Source organism: Bemisia tabaci, chromosome 1, assembly GCF_918797505.1.
Source record: "Bemisia tabaci chromosome 1, PGI_BMITA_v3".
Classification (NCBI taxonomy): Eukaryota; Metazoa; Arthropoda; class Insecta; order Hemiptera; family Aleyrodidae; genus Bemisia; species Bemisia tabaci.
In genome coordinates, this window is record NC_092793.1 from 92,245,482 (window position 1) to 92,260,659 (window position 15,178).

The 15,178-nt window shown below is 41.7% G+C and overlaps 2 protein-coding genes across 5 annotated transcripts in view; one reads left to right on the top strand and one right to left on the bottom strand.

The window, feature by feature from the left end:
- Positions 1–4,285, top strand: part of LOC109043214 (palmitoyltransferase Hip14) — a 39,985-nt gene extending 35,700 nt beyond the window's left edge. For 3 of the 4 annotated variants that reach the window (XM_072306518.1, XM_072306517.1, XM_019060344.2), the window contains 2 exons: positions 2,057–2,201; positions 3,255–4,285. In XM_072306518.1, coding sequence (XP_072162619.1) covers positions 2,057–2,193 — 137 coding nt within the window. In that variant the 3' untranslated portion in view covers positions 2,194–2,201; positions 3,255–4,285. Of the gene's footprint in view, positions 1–2,056; positions 2,202–2,925 lie in introns of all 4 variants that reach the window. The other variant, XM_072306519.1, reaches the window with a different exon arrangement.
- A 10,504-nt stretch (positions 4,286–14,789) lies between these two features.
- Positions 14,790–15,149, bottom strand: LOC140224028 (uncharacterized). The gene has a single exon (XM_072296985.1). It carries the CDS (start codon positions 15,147–15,149, stop codon positions 14,790–14,792), a length of 360 nt encoding a protein of 119 aa, XP_072153086.1.
- Between the last annotated feature and the right edge of the window lie 29 nt (positions 15,150–15,178).

Sequence of the window (15,178 nt, forward strand, 5' to 3'; positions counted from 1 at the left end):
AAAACGATTCTGGCATTGGTTTTTCAGAAAAGTCAGTCCTTTTCAAAATGGCGGCCTAGAGCGAGAAGTGGATATTTAGGCTGCATATCGTTGGATTTGCAGGAAACTTGGTTTCTGGGGGTATTTCGGCACGAGAAGAACGAATCTTTCATTGGATATCTGAAATTTTGACAAATTCGAAAATGGCGGCGGAAAAATGGCGAGAAATCAGTTTTACGGCTGTTTACCGATGGATTTGCATGAAATTCGATGTCCTGGCGGTTTTTGGCTGGATTAAAAGGAATCATTCATTATATTCTTGAAATAGTAAATAATTTCATGCTAGTGCATCGGTAAAGAGCCGTAAAACTGATTTCCTGCAATTTTTCCGCCGCCATTTTGGAATTTGTCAAAATTTCAGATATTCAATGAAAGATTCGTTCTTCTCGCGCCGAAATACCCCCAGAAACCAAGTTTCCTGCAAATCTAACGATATGCAGCCTAAATATCCACTTCCCGCTCGAGGCCGCCATTTTGACCGCCGCCATTTTGAAAAGTACTGACTTTTCTAAAAACCCAATGCCAGAATCGTTTTTCTCATCTCGAAAAACGCTAGGATTCCGAGTTTTACACCAATCCGTCAATAAACAACGGAGATGCCAAATTTCCGCCATTTTGAACTTTGACCGGCCGCCATTTTATCAAAAATGAACATTTTGACTTGCGGTTTGAGCCAAAAATTTTCTTTTTTTATTATCTTTCGAATGAGGTATCACAAAGGGGGGGGGGGGTTGGCTTTTAAAAAAAAAAGTTAGCCCCCGCCCCCCTGAGGGGGGAGGGGCCACCCCCCAAAATTTTGGGGGGACCAACAAGTTGCTACCTTAGACCGAGGAACATTCCCAATGTTTCAAACTTCTATCTCAATTTGGAAAAAAGTTACAGGGGTGGTCAGTGACTTTTGGATAACCCAGTATGAATAGTTCGTAAGAACCGAAAATTGACTTTTTGCGTGGTTGCCAAGTCACCTAAAAAAATCGATAAAATCCTTGAAATATACGAGGCGTATTCGGCCGCAATCGCGCTTTTAGCATTTTTAAGGGCATGTGGGGGGCACCAAAAATATGTCGATCTAAAAACTAATCAGCATAACTTAAATGACTACTAGAAGTGAGTTGATACTCCAAAAATCAGGGCCCTAGCCAATCTTTATCATGCTTAAACAGTGCGATGGAATCGGCAAAAATAGCTTGAATTACGTGATTTTTTGACTTAAATTGCAAAAGCGGCACCCCAAGAAATTTTTTTTTTTTTTTTCGAGGAACGCTTTGGCTTACTCTAGTTTGATGCCTAGGCGCAGTTTTTCCCCCCTATACATTTTTTAAATTCGAAAGTCGATGCTTTTTGACTCGCCCAAATCCCCCCCTCCCCGGTCCCCGAAAAGGGTTCAATCCTAAAGAACAAATACTTTCACCACATTAATGGATGTGTCTAATCTCGGAGAGTATATCAACCCAAAAATCTCAAAATTGAAAAAAAATGGACGTATAGGTTTTTGCAAGACTTGATTCAATCATTACATCAATTGTTAGGTTTTCCTCAATTATCACAAACATACATACTTTCAGTGTCGCCTATAAATTAGATAATCTTTTGTAACCAAGCGCTAAATTTTGTTTACAAAAAGGAGCCCTCCTCAATACAGCTAGCGTTTGTGCTGTAGCAGTTTAGGCAGTTTGCTGGCAGCACTAATATACTGGGTTCAATCCTCGTTGGTGACAGGTTCTCAAGAACTCAGAAAAATCTATCATCATGATTGAATGGCCATGCCTCTCCAATACTTAGTCGTCTATCCCCTGAGGCGATAGGGTGGTGGAGGGATTTTGCCATTCGGTTCTAATCAGCCTATACCGTTTATAATGCATATGTGAAATGAATCTGTATTCATTCTAACCTTTTTTTATCATAACTGAGGTTCTTTTTATCAATCAAGAGATAATTGAATCAAACTACTCAAAGTATCATCAGTTTTTCTGACAGTAGAAACCTTCTTTCTCATGGATTTTTTTTTGCCTTTAAGGAAAAGAGGATGTAGTGATGCTGCTGCTAAAACATGGTGCAAATCCAGGTATCAAAGATGCAGATGGCAATACCTGTTTTGAACGTGCTGTTAATTGTGGAAATGAAAGAATTATCCAGACCTTTCGGCAATCTTGAAATCCCTTGTAAGTTATCACTGAAACCTTTCGTATTCAGAACATACCAGAAAAGTTTGATTTAACAAGTTTCGCAATACACTGCAATTTTTTGAGGTCCCTGTTTTTTTTTCCGGAAAGACAAAGTTAAATTCCTCACGATTTAAGTACCCAATTTTCTCTTTAGTCTGTTGGCAGAATTGTAGCTCAAAATACCATTTTTTAATCAGCTAGGATGCTGTCTGGCTGTCAGAAGTATCCATCAATTGTCTCCTTATTCTTAGTAGCCTCTTTTGCCACTAATATGAACCTGCCAAAAGGATGAACCAAAAAACTATCATTTCAATTAAAACGAACAGACAAAGAAAAATAGTCATAGTTTAATGCGATTTGAGAGAAATGCAAGATATGCTATTGTAAGTTGTGAATTAGCAAAATAATGCTGACAAAGGTGTGGATGGTATCATTTATCTGAATCTCTAATTTTAATGAATCAGCTTTTATCTTGATCATTTTCATCACCTTAGTGACTCAAGTTATTTAGGAAGGTTCGACAGATGAGAATAACTGTGCTTGTAAAAAAAAAAAATAATAAAAATCCAGGATTCAAAGATATTCCTCCTGACCATATCCTTACTATCCTCTCATCTCTATTGTAATGAAGTGTGGCTGAGGGGAAGTTTGTCATCTGGGTTGAGCATTTCTGTTCACGAGCAAGGAAATTTGGTTTAGTTTGACTTTTTTTTTCACTCAGGTGTTTAGAAAAAAAAGGTTGATAACTGAGGAAAAAACAAAAATGGCAAATTCAGGTGTCAAGCTTTCACTATTCCTGAGTTTTGCTGTTCAACATAACATGCCAAGTTCTTTAGAAGACAGAATTTTCGAAGAATCTACCTTCTCATTTCCCGTCATCAGGGTGTCTACTTGTCCGGAAATTCTAGAAATAGCACCGAATGATGATCCAAAAGCATTGTAAAAGTGGGAATTTTGCAGAAAAGCCCGGTCTTTTTCACTTCTTACCAAGTGTATCTTTTTAGAATCTGAGAAAGTATGCAATTCCTTGTAAATTTTTTCTTATTGCAGTATTTTCCTGCTAGAATTCGATTGTGCAGCCAGTGTATCCTCGCTACCAATGAGCTTCGAGTTTTGAGGCCACGCCATTTTTGTTGCTATTCGTGTAGGAATATCGGAATTTTGTGATTTTCTTCATTTAAAGGTACTGATAAAGTGCAGAAATTTCCTGTCAAGGAGGTTCTGAATTTCTTAGGAAATTACTGAAAAGCTCTGTAAAAGTACGTAGTTTCGGTTGTTACCCTGGTCATGATTTCTTGATTTTTAAGATTATTCAATGATTCTCAATCAGCTTTTACTATATTCACAATCAAGGATAATTCTATGCTGATAAACTGTAACTCTGGAAATTGAATGAATCATAACAGCCCTTTATACAGCTTTGTACTCACAGCGAGTATTTTTATGAATATTGTATCATTTTCAAATTAAACGCAAAAGTTTAATCACTCTATAGCTGGGAAATCACTCGTAGTTCTGATTACATGAATTAGCTAGATAAAGGAAACGTAAAGAAAAGTGAAATTGGAGGTAATAGAACTTGGAGGTTCAATTTGTTCCTTAGAGTCACGCAAGTTAAGATATAGTGCAGTGAAAGGTCATTTTAAATATCCCTGAACTTAAAGTACTCAATAAAAAAAATTGCGTCAATGTGAACACCTGTCTCAAAAATCAATGAAAACCTACTGTTTCGGACAGAACAGGGCAAAGAGGAGGAAAAATGAACAAGATCACACTTGATTTGCGTTGATGTCTTATTTGAACAATTTCTGTTTAGATCTGCGAAATTCTGGCCCACGAAGTAATCATGGTCAATTTTGTTAGTGCGCAAGAAAATATCTCAAATGTTCCTAAATTTGTATTCTCAATATATTACTGGAAAATTAGTTTAGTTACCGGAAAATTCAAAAATCATTTCGGTTCCCATTTGTAATCTTCTATCATATTTTTGTTTTTATCAAAACGTCAAGTGTCTGTATAACCATTTATTCCTCTTTTTGATGAGAAACCAAAATATTAAATATACAAAAATTGTTCTGTAATCACAAGCTTTTTCATATTCTTTACCCTATATCTATCTCTCAATAACAAGCACAAACAAAAGCAGGCAAAGGAGTGGACCTTCATGTAGCACTAAGCACTTATGTAACAAACTGATCCCATGTGAGCACATGTTCACCAGAACCACATGTGTGGAGCTAAGTGGGCCGGGCCAATATCATAGGGCAAAATGAGATCGTCAATTTTTTCCTAAAATAATATTATTTTTCATGATTGCTCTATTCATAAGTCTTTTTGAACCATGGAAGAAAATTGTTGTGACGGTATTCCAGAATTTTTCCCTTTACGAGCTGGTCTCTGAAGTCTGCATCTCAAGGGGTAGATCACGCTGCTAATCTACATGGGTGCATTACCTCTCCTGTAACAATTTTGAAATTCAAATAAGGGGCGGGAAAGGGATTTTGCGTAATTACAGTATTCTACGCTGATTCTTTCTGAAATTCACTTACTCACATAGTTATTTTAATTTTAGATTATCTTTGGATGCTACGTGTCCATCATGAACCTATTAATCTCATTTTCCAGATGAGCCCTCTCTATTTCTATTGGAATACGGAGAAGCTCAACAGGTTTGAACCTGCTGCCCACGCGTGGAAGTGACGCGGTCGCAAGCAGAAGTATCAGAGGAGCATTTAGGTACGGTTTTTTTAAAAGTAATTAAAGTAATTGTCAGTCGGACAATTTTAGAAAATTCGGATCTAGTAAGGGTTTTGAATGTTTACAAACCAATTCCGCGACATGACGTTTGTTTGTTTTTTCAAATCATTGACAAATGATGTAGCAACTTAAGTCCTCGTTAAGTCGTTAAGCCGGTCGAGATACTAAGTTTGTGTTAAAGTGATATTTTGTTATTTCTGTGTGGTTAATAATGACTGTCCAGTTTCAGAAACTAAGGAAAGCATGAATCTCGGTAAGTAACTCTTAGTGCACTCATTTTAGATTCTTAGCCATTTTCTCTAGGATCATTTTCCGCTCTAGTTTAAGTATCCGATCGACTTACCTATGGAAGTTTTCACATCAAGGACAATGAAAAACTGCATTAAATCAAAAGGAACTATGTAGCCTGCAACTCATATGCACATTACTTAAATTTAATTTTTTGCACGGTTCTTTTGGCATAGATTCGTTCGGTTGATCGCAATATGTTGAACTTCTAATTTCTAAGACGGCTTAGTTTGCTTGGAGTATATTGTTACGCCAAGAAAGTGGACACAAAGCATCGGGTTATATTTATGGGCAACGTGTGGTGGAGGTCATAGATGAGGGAGGACTGCTACCAGTGGTTGGCAACTACTCCGATTTTTCTTCCACGAAACGCTTGAAAACAGTTTTTCATTGGCTCAGATTTGATTAGTTGAAAAAAGCACGTTTCAATGTGAGAATTTTGTGAGACACGGAACTCCATGGTGACTCCTTATTGGGTTTCCGTGGTGTCTACATGGGATTCCATGGTGGCAGCAGGAGATTACGTGGTGGCTACATGGAATTCCAAGGGAGGGTCACGGAATAGCAAAGGACATGCATTGGAATGCCGTGAAACATTTGAGACCACCACAAGAATAAACATGGTTAGGTTAAGTTAGGTTAGGCTGTTAGAGTAGGTAGTAAGTTTTTTTTCACATACATTTCGGATACTTTGAGTTTCTGGATGACCATGATCCTGCCTTCACTAACCCAACTCCAGATATTCAAATTACTTATATCCCAGAAATGAGTCTATTCACCTAATCACAGGTAATTCAATTACGAACAAACTAAAAATGAGTCTATTTCCATTATTAAATATTTTTACTCTTCCATTGGGTCTTTAATAATTTTCAGTTTTTCATAATTCCAAAATTTTGCGAAAATTTCCAACAATCGCATCTTTTCTCTAATTTTATTTTTAGTCCGAACTAATTTCTCCGGAAAGTATTAATTCCACATCAGTTTTTCCGAACACAAAAGAATATTTATTTTCATCTTTCCATTCATATCGTGTCTCAAATATTTTCGACGCTTTAAAATACCAATCTTTTCCAATAAATATTATTTAAACTCTTATTTTCTGAACTCTTCAATTCAGATCAGCATCTTATACACTTCAAGGAAGACACACAGACCACACCCTGTGCGGTTCACAAATCTATATTCGTCGGGGAGTACAAACCTCTTCAACAACTGAGTAACCTCTCCCAATCAAGGTTTAACCTCTGCCGATGGGCGCTTAACCTCGAGTTAGGTTAGGTTAGGTTAGGCTGTTAGCTAGAGTGATTAGTTATTTTTCATTTATATTTAGGATACCTTCAGTTTTTTCTTTACCTGGCCGACGTCATCAATAACCTCCACTTTTTCAACTAACCATTATGCTACATAATTTCCAATTCAATAGCAAATTTCCCTTCCTTCCCAATGTTCTGCATTAAATTTAATTTTAATTCCTGTTGAAGAAACCAGAATTTTTCATAATTTCTTCAAATAAAAGTAAATTTCATTTCATTATCTTTAATTTTTTGGAAATTTGATTCAAGTTCATTTTTCAAAATGAAAAAAACATTATCTTCCTCTTACAGTTCCAGTGGTGTATTCACTAATTCCAAGTTTTTTTTAATAAATATCAATTTTTCGAATGAAAGTCTATTTCAATTCATAATTTTTACTTATCTTTTTAATGTTTATGTCTTCCTTTTTTTCTTTCTCTATGAAAATACATTTCGTCGATTCCTCTCCAACAAAAACACACACACCACATCCTGTCCGATTCACACATCTCTGTGATTGTCAAGGGAGTATAAACCCCTGCAACAACTAAGTAACCTCTCCCAATCAGGGTTTAACCTCTGCCGATGGGCGCTTAACCTCTGTCAATGGGCGCTTAACCTCTGCCAATGGGCGCTCAACCTCTGCCTATGGGCGCTTAACCTCTGCCGATGGGCGCTTAACGTCGAGTTGGTTAGGTTAGGTTAGCCCTGGTTTGCTCACTTTACTCTTGGTTATGTCGGTGTAGGCGAGGTTAGAGAGGGTAATTTCATGATTCCCAGCATTCCGAGGAGGGAAATCGAGGGGAAAAGGGGTGATTCGACGAGGTTAATTATTGAGGGATCGGAGATTGGCTCTCGGAGTACCGGAAGATGCTCACCAGGGTCGGAGACGAGGGGGGGGTCCGGCCCGAAAGAGCGGTGCGTGGCGGGAACGGATCGGAAAAGGGTTACCCACCCACCTAAAAATTGGAGCGCTGGGACGTGGTCAGAGACGCGGACAAGAATACTCGTTAGTACATAGGAACGCTTTTCTGGGGACTTACGTAGAATGGGCATAATTCGCCTCCCCCCCCCTTCCAAAAAAAAAAATAAAAAAAACGGAAAGAAAAATTCCTCATACAACGCGTTGAATTCTCATCGGAATGACCGTTTCAGGCCTCGCGAGATATTGAGAAATACATTAATCGACGATAAGGTATGTGGTTCCGACGATTAGTTCACGAAAAGGGAGGATTTTCGGATTTTTCGGATTTTCGAATTTTGAGGTGGATTTCGGGACACTTGTTTTTTTTTCCGCTTATTTTATTTTTTACCCTCCGTACCGAGTAGCTCTCGTCAGGAGGAGCAGAAAAGGTGAGAAAAAAATAGTTTTTCCGTCCGACGCGTTTTTCGGGGGCTACGGAGCTTTCGAGTTGGGCCGTAATCGGGGATTTTTTCGAAAAATGGCCGATTTGACGTCTAAGAAGTGGCCGGACGGGGAAATCGATACGGACCGAAAATGTCGGGCTGGAAAAGACGCACAGGATGCCGGAGGTCCGGTGGCGATCGGAGCGGTTGGTCGGCCGGCAGAGTCGAAAAACGGAGCCGGAGAGGGGAAATTCGATTTTTTTTTCCTCCGTTTTGACGGGGTTGCAGTGGGGGCCACTGGTGATCGAGGAAGGAAAAGCGGACGGTTTCCTAGGTAAAAGGATGCGTACTGTCGATTCCGATGGGTGGCGAGGCGCGGAAAAGGGTTTTTAGGGCAGTTTCGGCGGTGGGAAGTAGGTGACTTATCATTCGGAGGACTTTCGGAGTTGTCAACTTCTACGAGGCCGTAGGGGCTTTTGCGGTGGTCTGCGGAGGGCGCACGGTGGATCGAGTCAATGGTAGAGGTCGGTCATGGGTGACAAAAAAAAAAGTCTGATTTTAAATATTTTTTCTTGGTTTTCTAGTAGTTAAGCTTCCAAAATGAATGTATCCACGGTTCTAGGATCTTTGAACCCTTCCGCTTTGACATGCGGGTTGCCTAAAGCTGACATTGCAGGTGGCATCAAATTTACCGTCTAATTCTCAAGGTTTTATTTCGCTTTTGCATGAGTTCTGTGACAGATAAATCAAAATTTCAATTGAACATGCTTATTCTCCTCCCTATAAGGAACATTTTGGTATATCATTAATGTGCATTGGCATATTTTTAGGAGGACCAAAACCACCTCCAAAGCTTGCTTTAAAAAAACGCCCAAAAAAATGTTAAAATAGCTCGATAAAAAAAAGTCCACAAGTGTCCACAAAATCCTTTGTTGGGTTGCCTCCTGAACACTATCAGGAATGATATTATGTAATAATTAGCCGCTAATATCCGCTAATCTGCGAAAACGGTCCATTTGAATGATAGGAAGTCGCGCCTGCTGGGAATCCGATCTTGCTCTATTGTCATCAATAAAATCGTGCATCACACGATATCCTTCAATCTCGATAATTTTTCTACTGATTACTGATTTTGGATTACTTGTTGATATTTTTGGACGATTTTTGGTCATTCCTCAACGTTCCTCAACGTTCCTCAACGTTCCTCAACGTTCCTCAACGTTCCTCAACGTTCCTCAACGTTCCTCAACGTTCCTCAACATTCCTCAAAAATCCTCAAGTTTCTTTTGGTCATTCCTTAACGTTCCTCAACGTTCCTCAACATTCGTCAACAATCCTCAAATTTATTTTGGTCATTACTCAACGTTCTTCAACGTTCCTCAACGTTCCTCAACATTCCTCAAAAATCCTCAAGTTTCTTTTGGTCATTCCTCAACGTTCCTCAACGTTCCTCAACGTTCCTCAACATTCCTCAACAATCCTCAAATTTATTTTGGTCCATCCTCAACGTTCCTCAACATTCCTCAAAAATCCTCAAGTTTTTTTTGGTCATTCCTTAACGTTCCTCAACGTTCCTCAACATTCCTCAACAATCCTCAAATTTATTTTGGTCATTCCTCAACGTTCCTCAACGTTCCTCAACGTTCCTCAACATTCCTCAAAAATCCTCAAGTTTCTTTTGGTCATTCCTTAACGTTCCTCAACGTTCCTCAACGTTCCTCAACGTTCCTCAACGTTCCTCAACGTTCCTCAACGTTCCTCAACATTCCTCAACAATCCTCAAATTTATTTTGGTCATTCCTCAACGTTCCTCAACGTTCCTCAACATTCCTCAACGTTCCTCAAATATTCTCAACTTTCTTTTGGTCATTCCTCAATGTTCCTCAACGTTACTCAACATTCCTCAACAATCCTCAAATTTAATTTGGTCATTCCTCAACGTTCCTCAACATTCCTCAACGTTCCTCAAATATCCTCAACTTTTAAACAAAAGGTTTTCGGGGAAGGCTTGCCGCGGCATTCGCGATACACGGGCGCTAAGTGGGTGCGGTAAGGTATGTGGTTCCGACGATTAGTTCACGAAAATGGAGGATTTTCGGATTTTTCGAATTTTCGAATTTTTTAGGTGGATTTCGGGACACTTCTTTTTTTTTTTTTTTTTTTTTTTTGATAGTCGTTATAATGCAGACACCGCAGAAACCGGGAACCGACAAGATCTTTTTTTCCAGAGCAGTTCCTCAATATTCCTCAACAATCCTCAAATTTATTTTGGTCATTCCTCAACGTTCCTCAACGTTCCTCAACATTCCTCAAAAATCCTCAAGTTTCTTTTGGTCATTCCTTAACGTTCCTCAACGTTCCTCAACGTTCCTCAACGTTCCTCAACATTCCTCAACAATCCTCAAATTTATTTTGGTCCATCCTCAACGTTCCTCAACATTCCTCAAAAATCCTCAAGTTTCTTTTGGTCATTCCTTAACGTTCCTCAACGTTCCTCAACATTCCTCAACAATCCTCAAATTTATTTTGGTCATTCTTCAACGTTCCTCAACGTTCCTCGACGTTCCTCAACATTTTTTTTTTTTTTTTTTTTTTTTTTTTTTTTTTTTTTTTAGATATTTTTTTTTTTTAGCGAATTTTTCATTCTTTTTCAGTTTGCGGAGGGCTAAGTATGAGGTAGTGAAAGGTTTTTGGGGAAGGCTTGCCGCGGCCGGCATTCGCGATACACGGGCACTAAGTCGGCGCGGGCGCTAGGTGGGGGGGGGGGGGGTAAGATGGAGGGCGAGGGCGGAGGAAAAATTTTGTGTTGGATTTTTTTTTTTTTTTAAGATATTTTTTTTTAAGCGAATTTTTCATTCTTTTTCAGTTTGCGGAGGGCTAAGTATGAGGTAGTGAAAGGTTTTTGGGGAAGGCTTGCCGCGGCCGGCATTCGCGATACACGGGCACTAAGTCGGCGCGGGCGCTAGGTGGGGGGGGGGGGGTAAGATGGAGGGCGAGGGCGGAGGAAAAATTTTGTGTTGGATTTTTTTTTTTTTTTTTTTAAGATATTTTTTTTTTAAGCGAATTTTTCATTTTTTTTCAGTTTTCGGAGGGGTAAGTATGAGGTAGTGAAAGGTTTTTGGGGAAGGCTTGCCGCGGCATTCGCGATACACGGGCGCTAAGTGGGCGCGGGCGCTAGGTGGGGAAGGTAAGATGGAGGGCGAGGGCGGAGGAAAAAATTTGTGTACAGCAAAACACCGTTTACACCGTTTTACATACGCAAAATTACACCTTTCACATAAGCAAGTTACACATTTTACATGACAAGGTTACACTTTCTCCATCGACATAACAATTTACGCAGTTGGCTAACTTTTGAGGGAGGGGTTAGGGTGAGCCCCCACAGTCAGACTGCGGGTGGGCCCTGGTTGTCCCTCCTCTCAGTCGTCGGTTTCGGACATAAAGTCAATTTCTCCTCCGGGCCTCACTCCTTCCGGTTCTGAGTTTGCACATCTGGCATACAAATTACACATTTAACAAAAGTAAATTGGATTACACATTTTACATAATCAGTTTACGCATTTACATAAGCACGTTACACATTTTTTACACAAGCAAATTACACATTTTTCATATACCTACTTAGGAATTTACGCAGTTTCTTTACATAGGCGAATTATGCATTTTACGCAATATACCAGAAACGCCGTACAGAAATACAATATTACAAAATACAAAATAATACAATAAATACAATATTTGACCTCTATGGACAGCCTGAGCAGGAGATAGCCCCCTTTACAAGATTTCCCTTTGCATGAATCCCCTTTACAAGCATCCCCTTTTGCGCTAATCTCCTTTACAATAATCCCGTTTACATATATCTCCCATCTTCTTCGCGCATGGGTGCGTCGCGAATCCCGACCGGCCTTCAACCTGGCTCCCCAAGCTTCCAGCGGGCCATCCTCCCCCCTTCCCCTACTTTCCCGACCTGCCTTCAACCTGGCTACCAAGCTTCCAGCAGGCCATCCTCCCCCCCCTGCGACCACATGCTTCCTCAATCCGGAGGCATCTTCTTCTTCGTCGCATGGGTACGTCGCATTTCCTTACCAGCCTTCAACCTGGCTCCCCAAGCTTCCAGCAGGCCATCCTCCCCCCTTCTCCTACTTTCCCGACCTGCCTTCAACCTGGCTACCCAAGCTTCCAGCAGGCCATCCTCCCCCCTTGCGACCACATGCTTCCTCAGTCCGAAGTTTCCTTTTTACATGATGCTACATCTTCTTCTTCTTTCTTCTTCTCGCTCCGCCGCTTGGAGACGCCGTTCTTCCTCTTCTTTTTTTGCCATCACTTCTTCTGCGAACTTTTCGGAGGCCTTCCACTTTACCTTGTCCTCCGTTATTTGAGTTAGGAATCCGCCGTCCGGTCTAATTTCGCCTACCGTCTCCGTCATTTTTGTTCTCTGCTCAGTCTATTCGGTACAGTGGAATAGCGTGTGCTCCGGGTTGTCTTCCAATTCTGGACAATACCAGCATCTATCGGTATCGCTCTTTCCAATAGCCTTTCTATATGTATTGAAAACTCCCTTCCCGGTAAGTAGCTGTGTTGTTCGAAAAGTGCTCCTCATGGATCCGCGGTTCACAGTTGTGAGGTCGTCGCACAGTCTTCTCGTCCAATTTTCCACCTCCTCCTTCCACCTTCTGTTCCAGTTCGCCAGTGTTTCTTCACGAGCCGCTTGCTTCGCTGCGCAGATGGCTAACCTTCTGTCATTTATCGCTGTCTCCTCGTTTTCTTTTATCCTTCTTACTGTCACATCTAGCCTTGCTGCTTCGTCGGCAAGCAAGTCTGCGGGCGGATTGTTTGCAAGTGCCGCGGCGCTGTTTCCGCTTACTGTAACATAGCCCTGTATTTGCCTGAGGTTTGCCAACCTCTGCGCGCTATTTATTTTATGTCTACTTTTCTTAGACAGCTCTGGAGCCCAGACCGGCGCTGCGTACAGGATCACTTGGTTTATTATTGTTGTATATAACTTTCTTCTGTTCTCCTTCGGGCCTCTCAAGTTACGGGTAATCCCTGCTAGTTTTCCGCACATTTTCTTAGCTTTTTGGACAAGATATTCCACATGGCTTGCAAAATTGATCTTATCGTCCACTATGACGCCCAAGTATTTAATAGTCTCCGTGATGTTAACCTTTGCCCCCGCTACGTAGATCTCCATTTGTTCACGCTTCAGCGTTCTCTTGGGACTTAAGAATAGCGCCTGTGTCTTCTCCCCAGCGAACTCGCATCCCATGCTTTCCACAATTGCCTCTATTTGTCGGATCAACTGATTGCATAAGTCCTCCAGCTCGTAGGGGTTTTTTGCCGTCACGATCAATAGGGTGTCGTCCGCGAATCCGATGAGCTGCATGTGCCCGCTTTCCGCCACCCTTAGTACCGCGTTGTACGTGAGGATCCAGAGAGTCGGCCCAAGGACAGAGCCCTGGGGGACCCCCCTAATTGTCGGGTAATTCCTCTCCACTCCGTTTTGGTCCGTGTACTGCAGGGTTCTCCCTGCGCCGTGTTCTTTGACTATTGCCTGATTGTACCTAGGTAGCCCTGCCTTCTCCATGCCCTCCAAGATACTCCTCCATTTGATCGTGTTGAATGCATTTTTTATATCAAAGCTTATTATGCAGCAGAATCTTTTCCCTTTTCTGGCACCCCGCATTTTCTTCTTCACTGCTCCTAGTGCATCTCCGGTAGATCTCCCCTCCCTGAAGCCGAATTGCATACCGGAGAGATAGCCGGTGTTCGCTAACTCTTTTTTGATTCTGTTGTTTATAAGTGTCTCGTAAATTTTCCCGAATACGGACAGTAAGGTTATCGGCCTGAACTTGGACGCGCCCGGTTTCGGCAGCAGCACCAGTCTTCCTGTTTTCCACTGGTCTGGGAAGGTTCTCTCCTGCAAACACATGTTATAGATCTTCAACATTTTCCCTGGATCCGCTAAGTAACAGCTCCTTGCGATTCCGTTCGTGAAATGATCTAGTCCAGGCGCTTTCTTCTTACTTTTTCTCGTGAGTCGTCCGATCGCTACTCCTAACTCTTCCGCAGTGAAAGGCGTTGCCTCCTCCTCGTTGTCTATCAGTAGTTCATTATCCTCATACCAGTCTTCATTGTCCGCCGGGAAAAGCTCCTCTACTACCGCGTTGATGTCAACTTTACCTATATCCTTCTTGTTCCCTCCTATTTTCTCCATTACAATCCTGTATGCCTTGGACCAGGGATCCTTATCAAGGTCTTGCATGAGCTGGTCCCATTTTCTGTTCTTGCTTTCCGCAATGGCCCTCTTTCGCTCCTTTTTTTTGTCCTTAAGCTCCCTCATCAGGGCGTCTTTCTCCTCCGTCCTGTCCTCTCTCCTACCGGTTCTTTTTGTTTTTCTCCTTATGTTGGAGCATTCCGATCTAAGTATGGCTATTTCATCGTTCCACCAGTATGCGGCTTTTAGCTCCAGAGGTAACTTCCGCGTCCGCAGTACGTCCATGCATGTCCTGTGTACCATGTTCGTGTACGATTTCACTGTCTCCTTGGCTGTGTTAGTCGTCGCTTCCTCTCCTTCCATTAGTTGAATGTTCGTCTTTAAAGCCCGCTCCAGTTCCGGGAGAGCCTCCTCCGTGACTTTCCACCCTCTGAATGTATCTTCCTGTCTCCTCGATTGTCCCGGATTGTCAGACTCCATTCGTACGGTAAACTCGATATACTTGTGGTCCGAGTACGTTTCCTCATCCAGGACCGCCCATCCTCCAATCTCCACGTCTTCCGTGTGTAGCGTGATATTGACAATTGACTCCCCATTGTGCCTCACACAAGTAGGTTTGTCCCCGATGTTCGCAACTTCAAGTTCCTGTTGCATTGTAAAGGCTTCGGTAGTTTCGGTCCTCTATTTTTCCGCCCGGTCGCGTCCTCCGTCTTCTCCCCACATTGGTGATTTCGCGTTGAGGTCTCCAGCTGCTACAATCTTCTTTTTCTTCTCTCTCAGCGTTCTTCCCAGTGTGTTGAGGAATTCATTGTATTCCACGGCAGGTCTATTGCCCGAAAAGTAAAGACTGTAGTAGTTGACCCCTTGTATTTCCACTCCGGTGATCCCATCTTCTTTCATTATCATATCGGCTGACTGCGGGTCCTTCACCCATATTCCTGCTGTGCCGTTTCCGTTGATTGCCCATCTTCCTCTCCCTTTTTTGAGGAATGGCTCACTCACCAGGGCCACATCTATACCCCTTTCTGCTATTGTGTGCATCAGTAAATTGTGGGCTTCCCTGCAGTTGT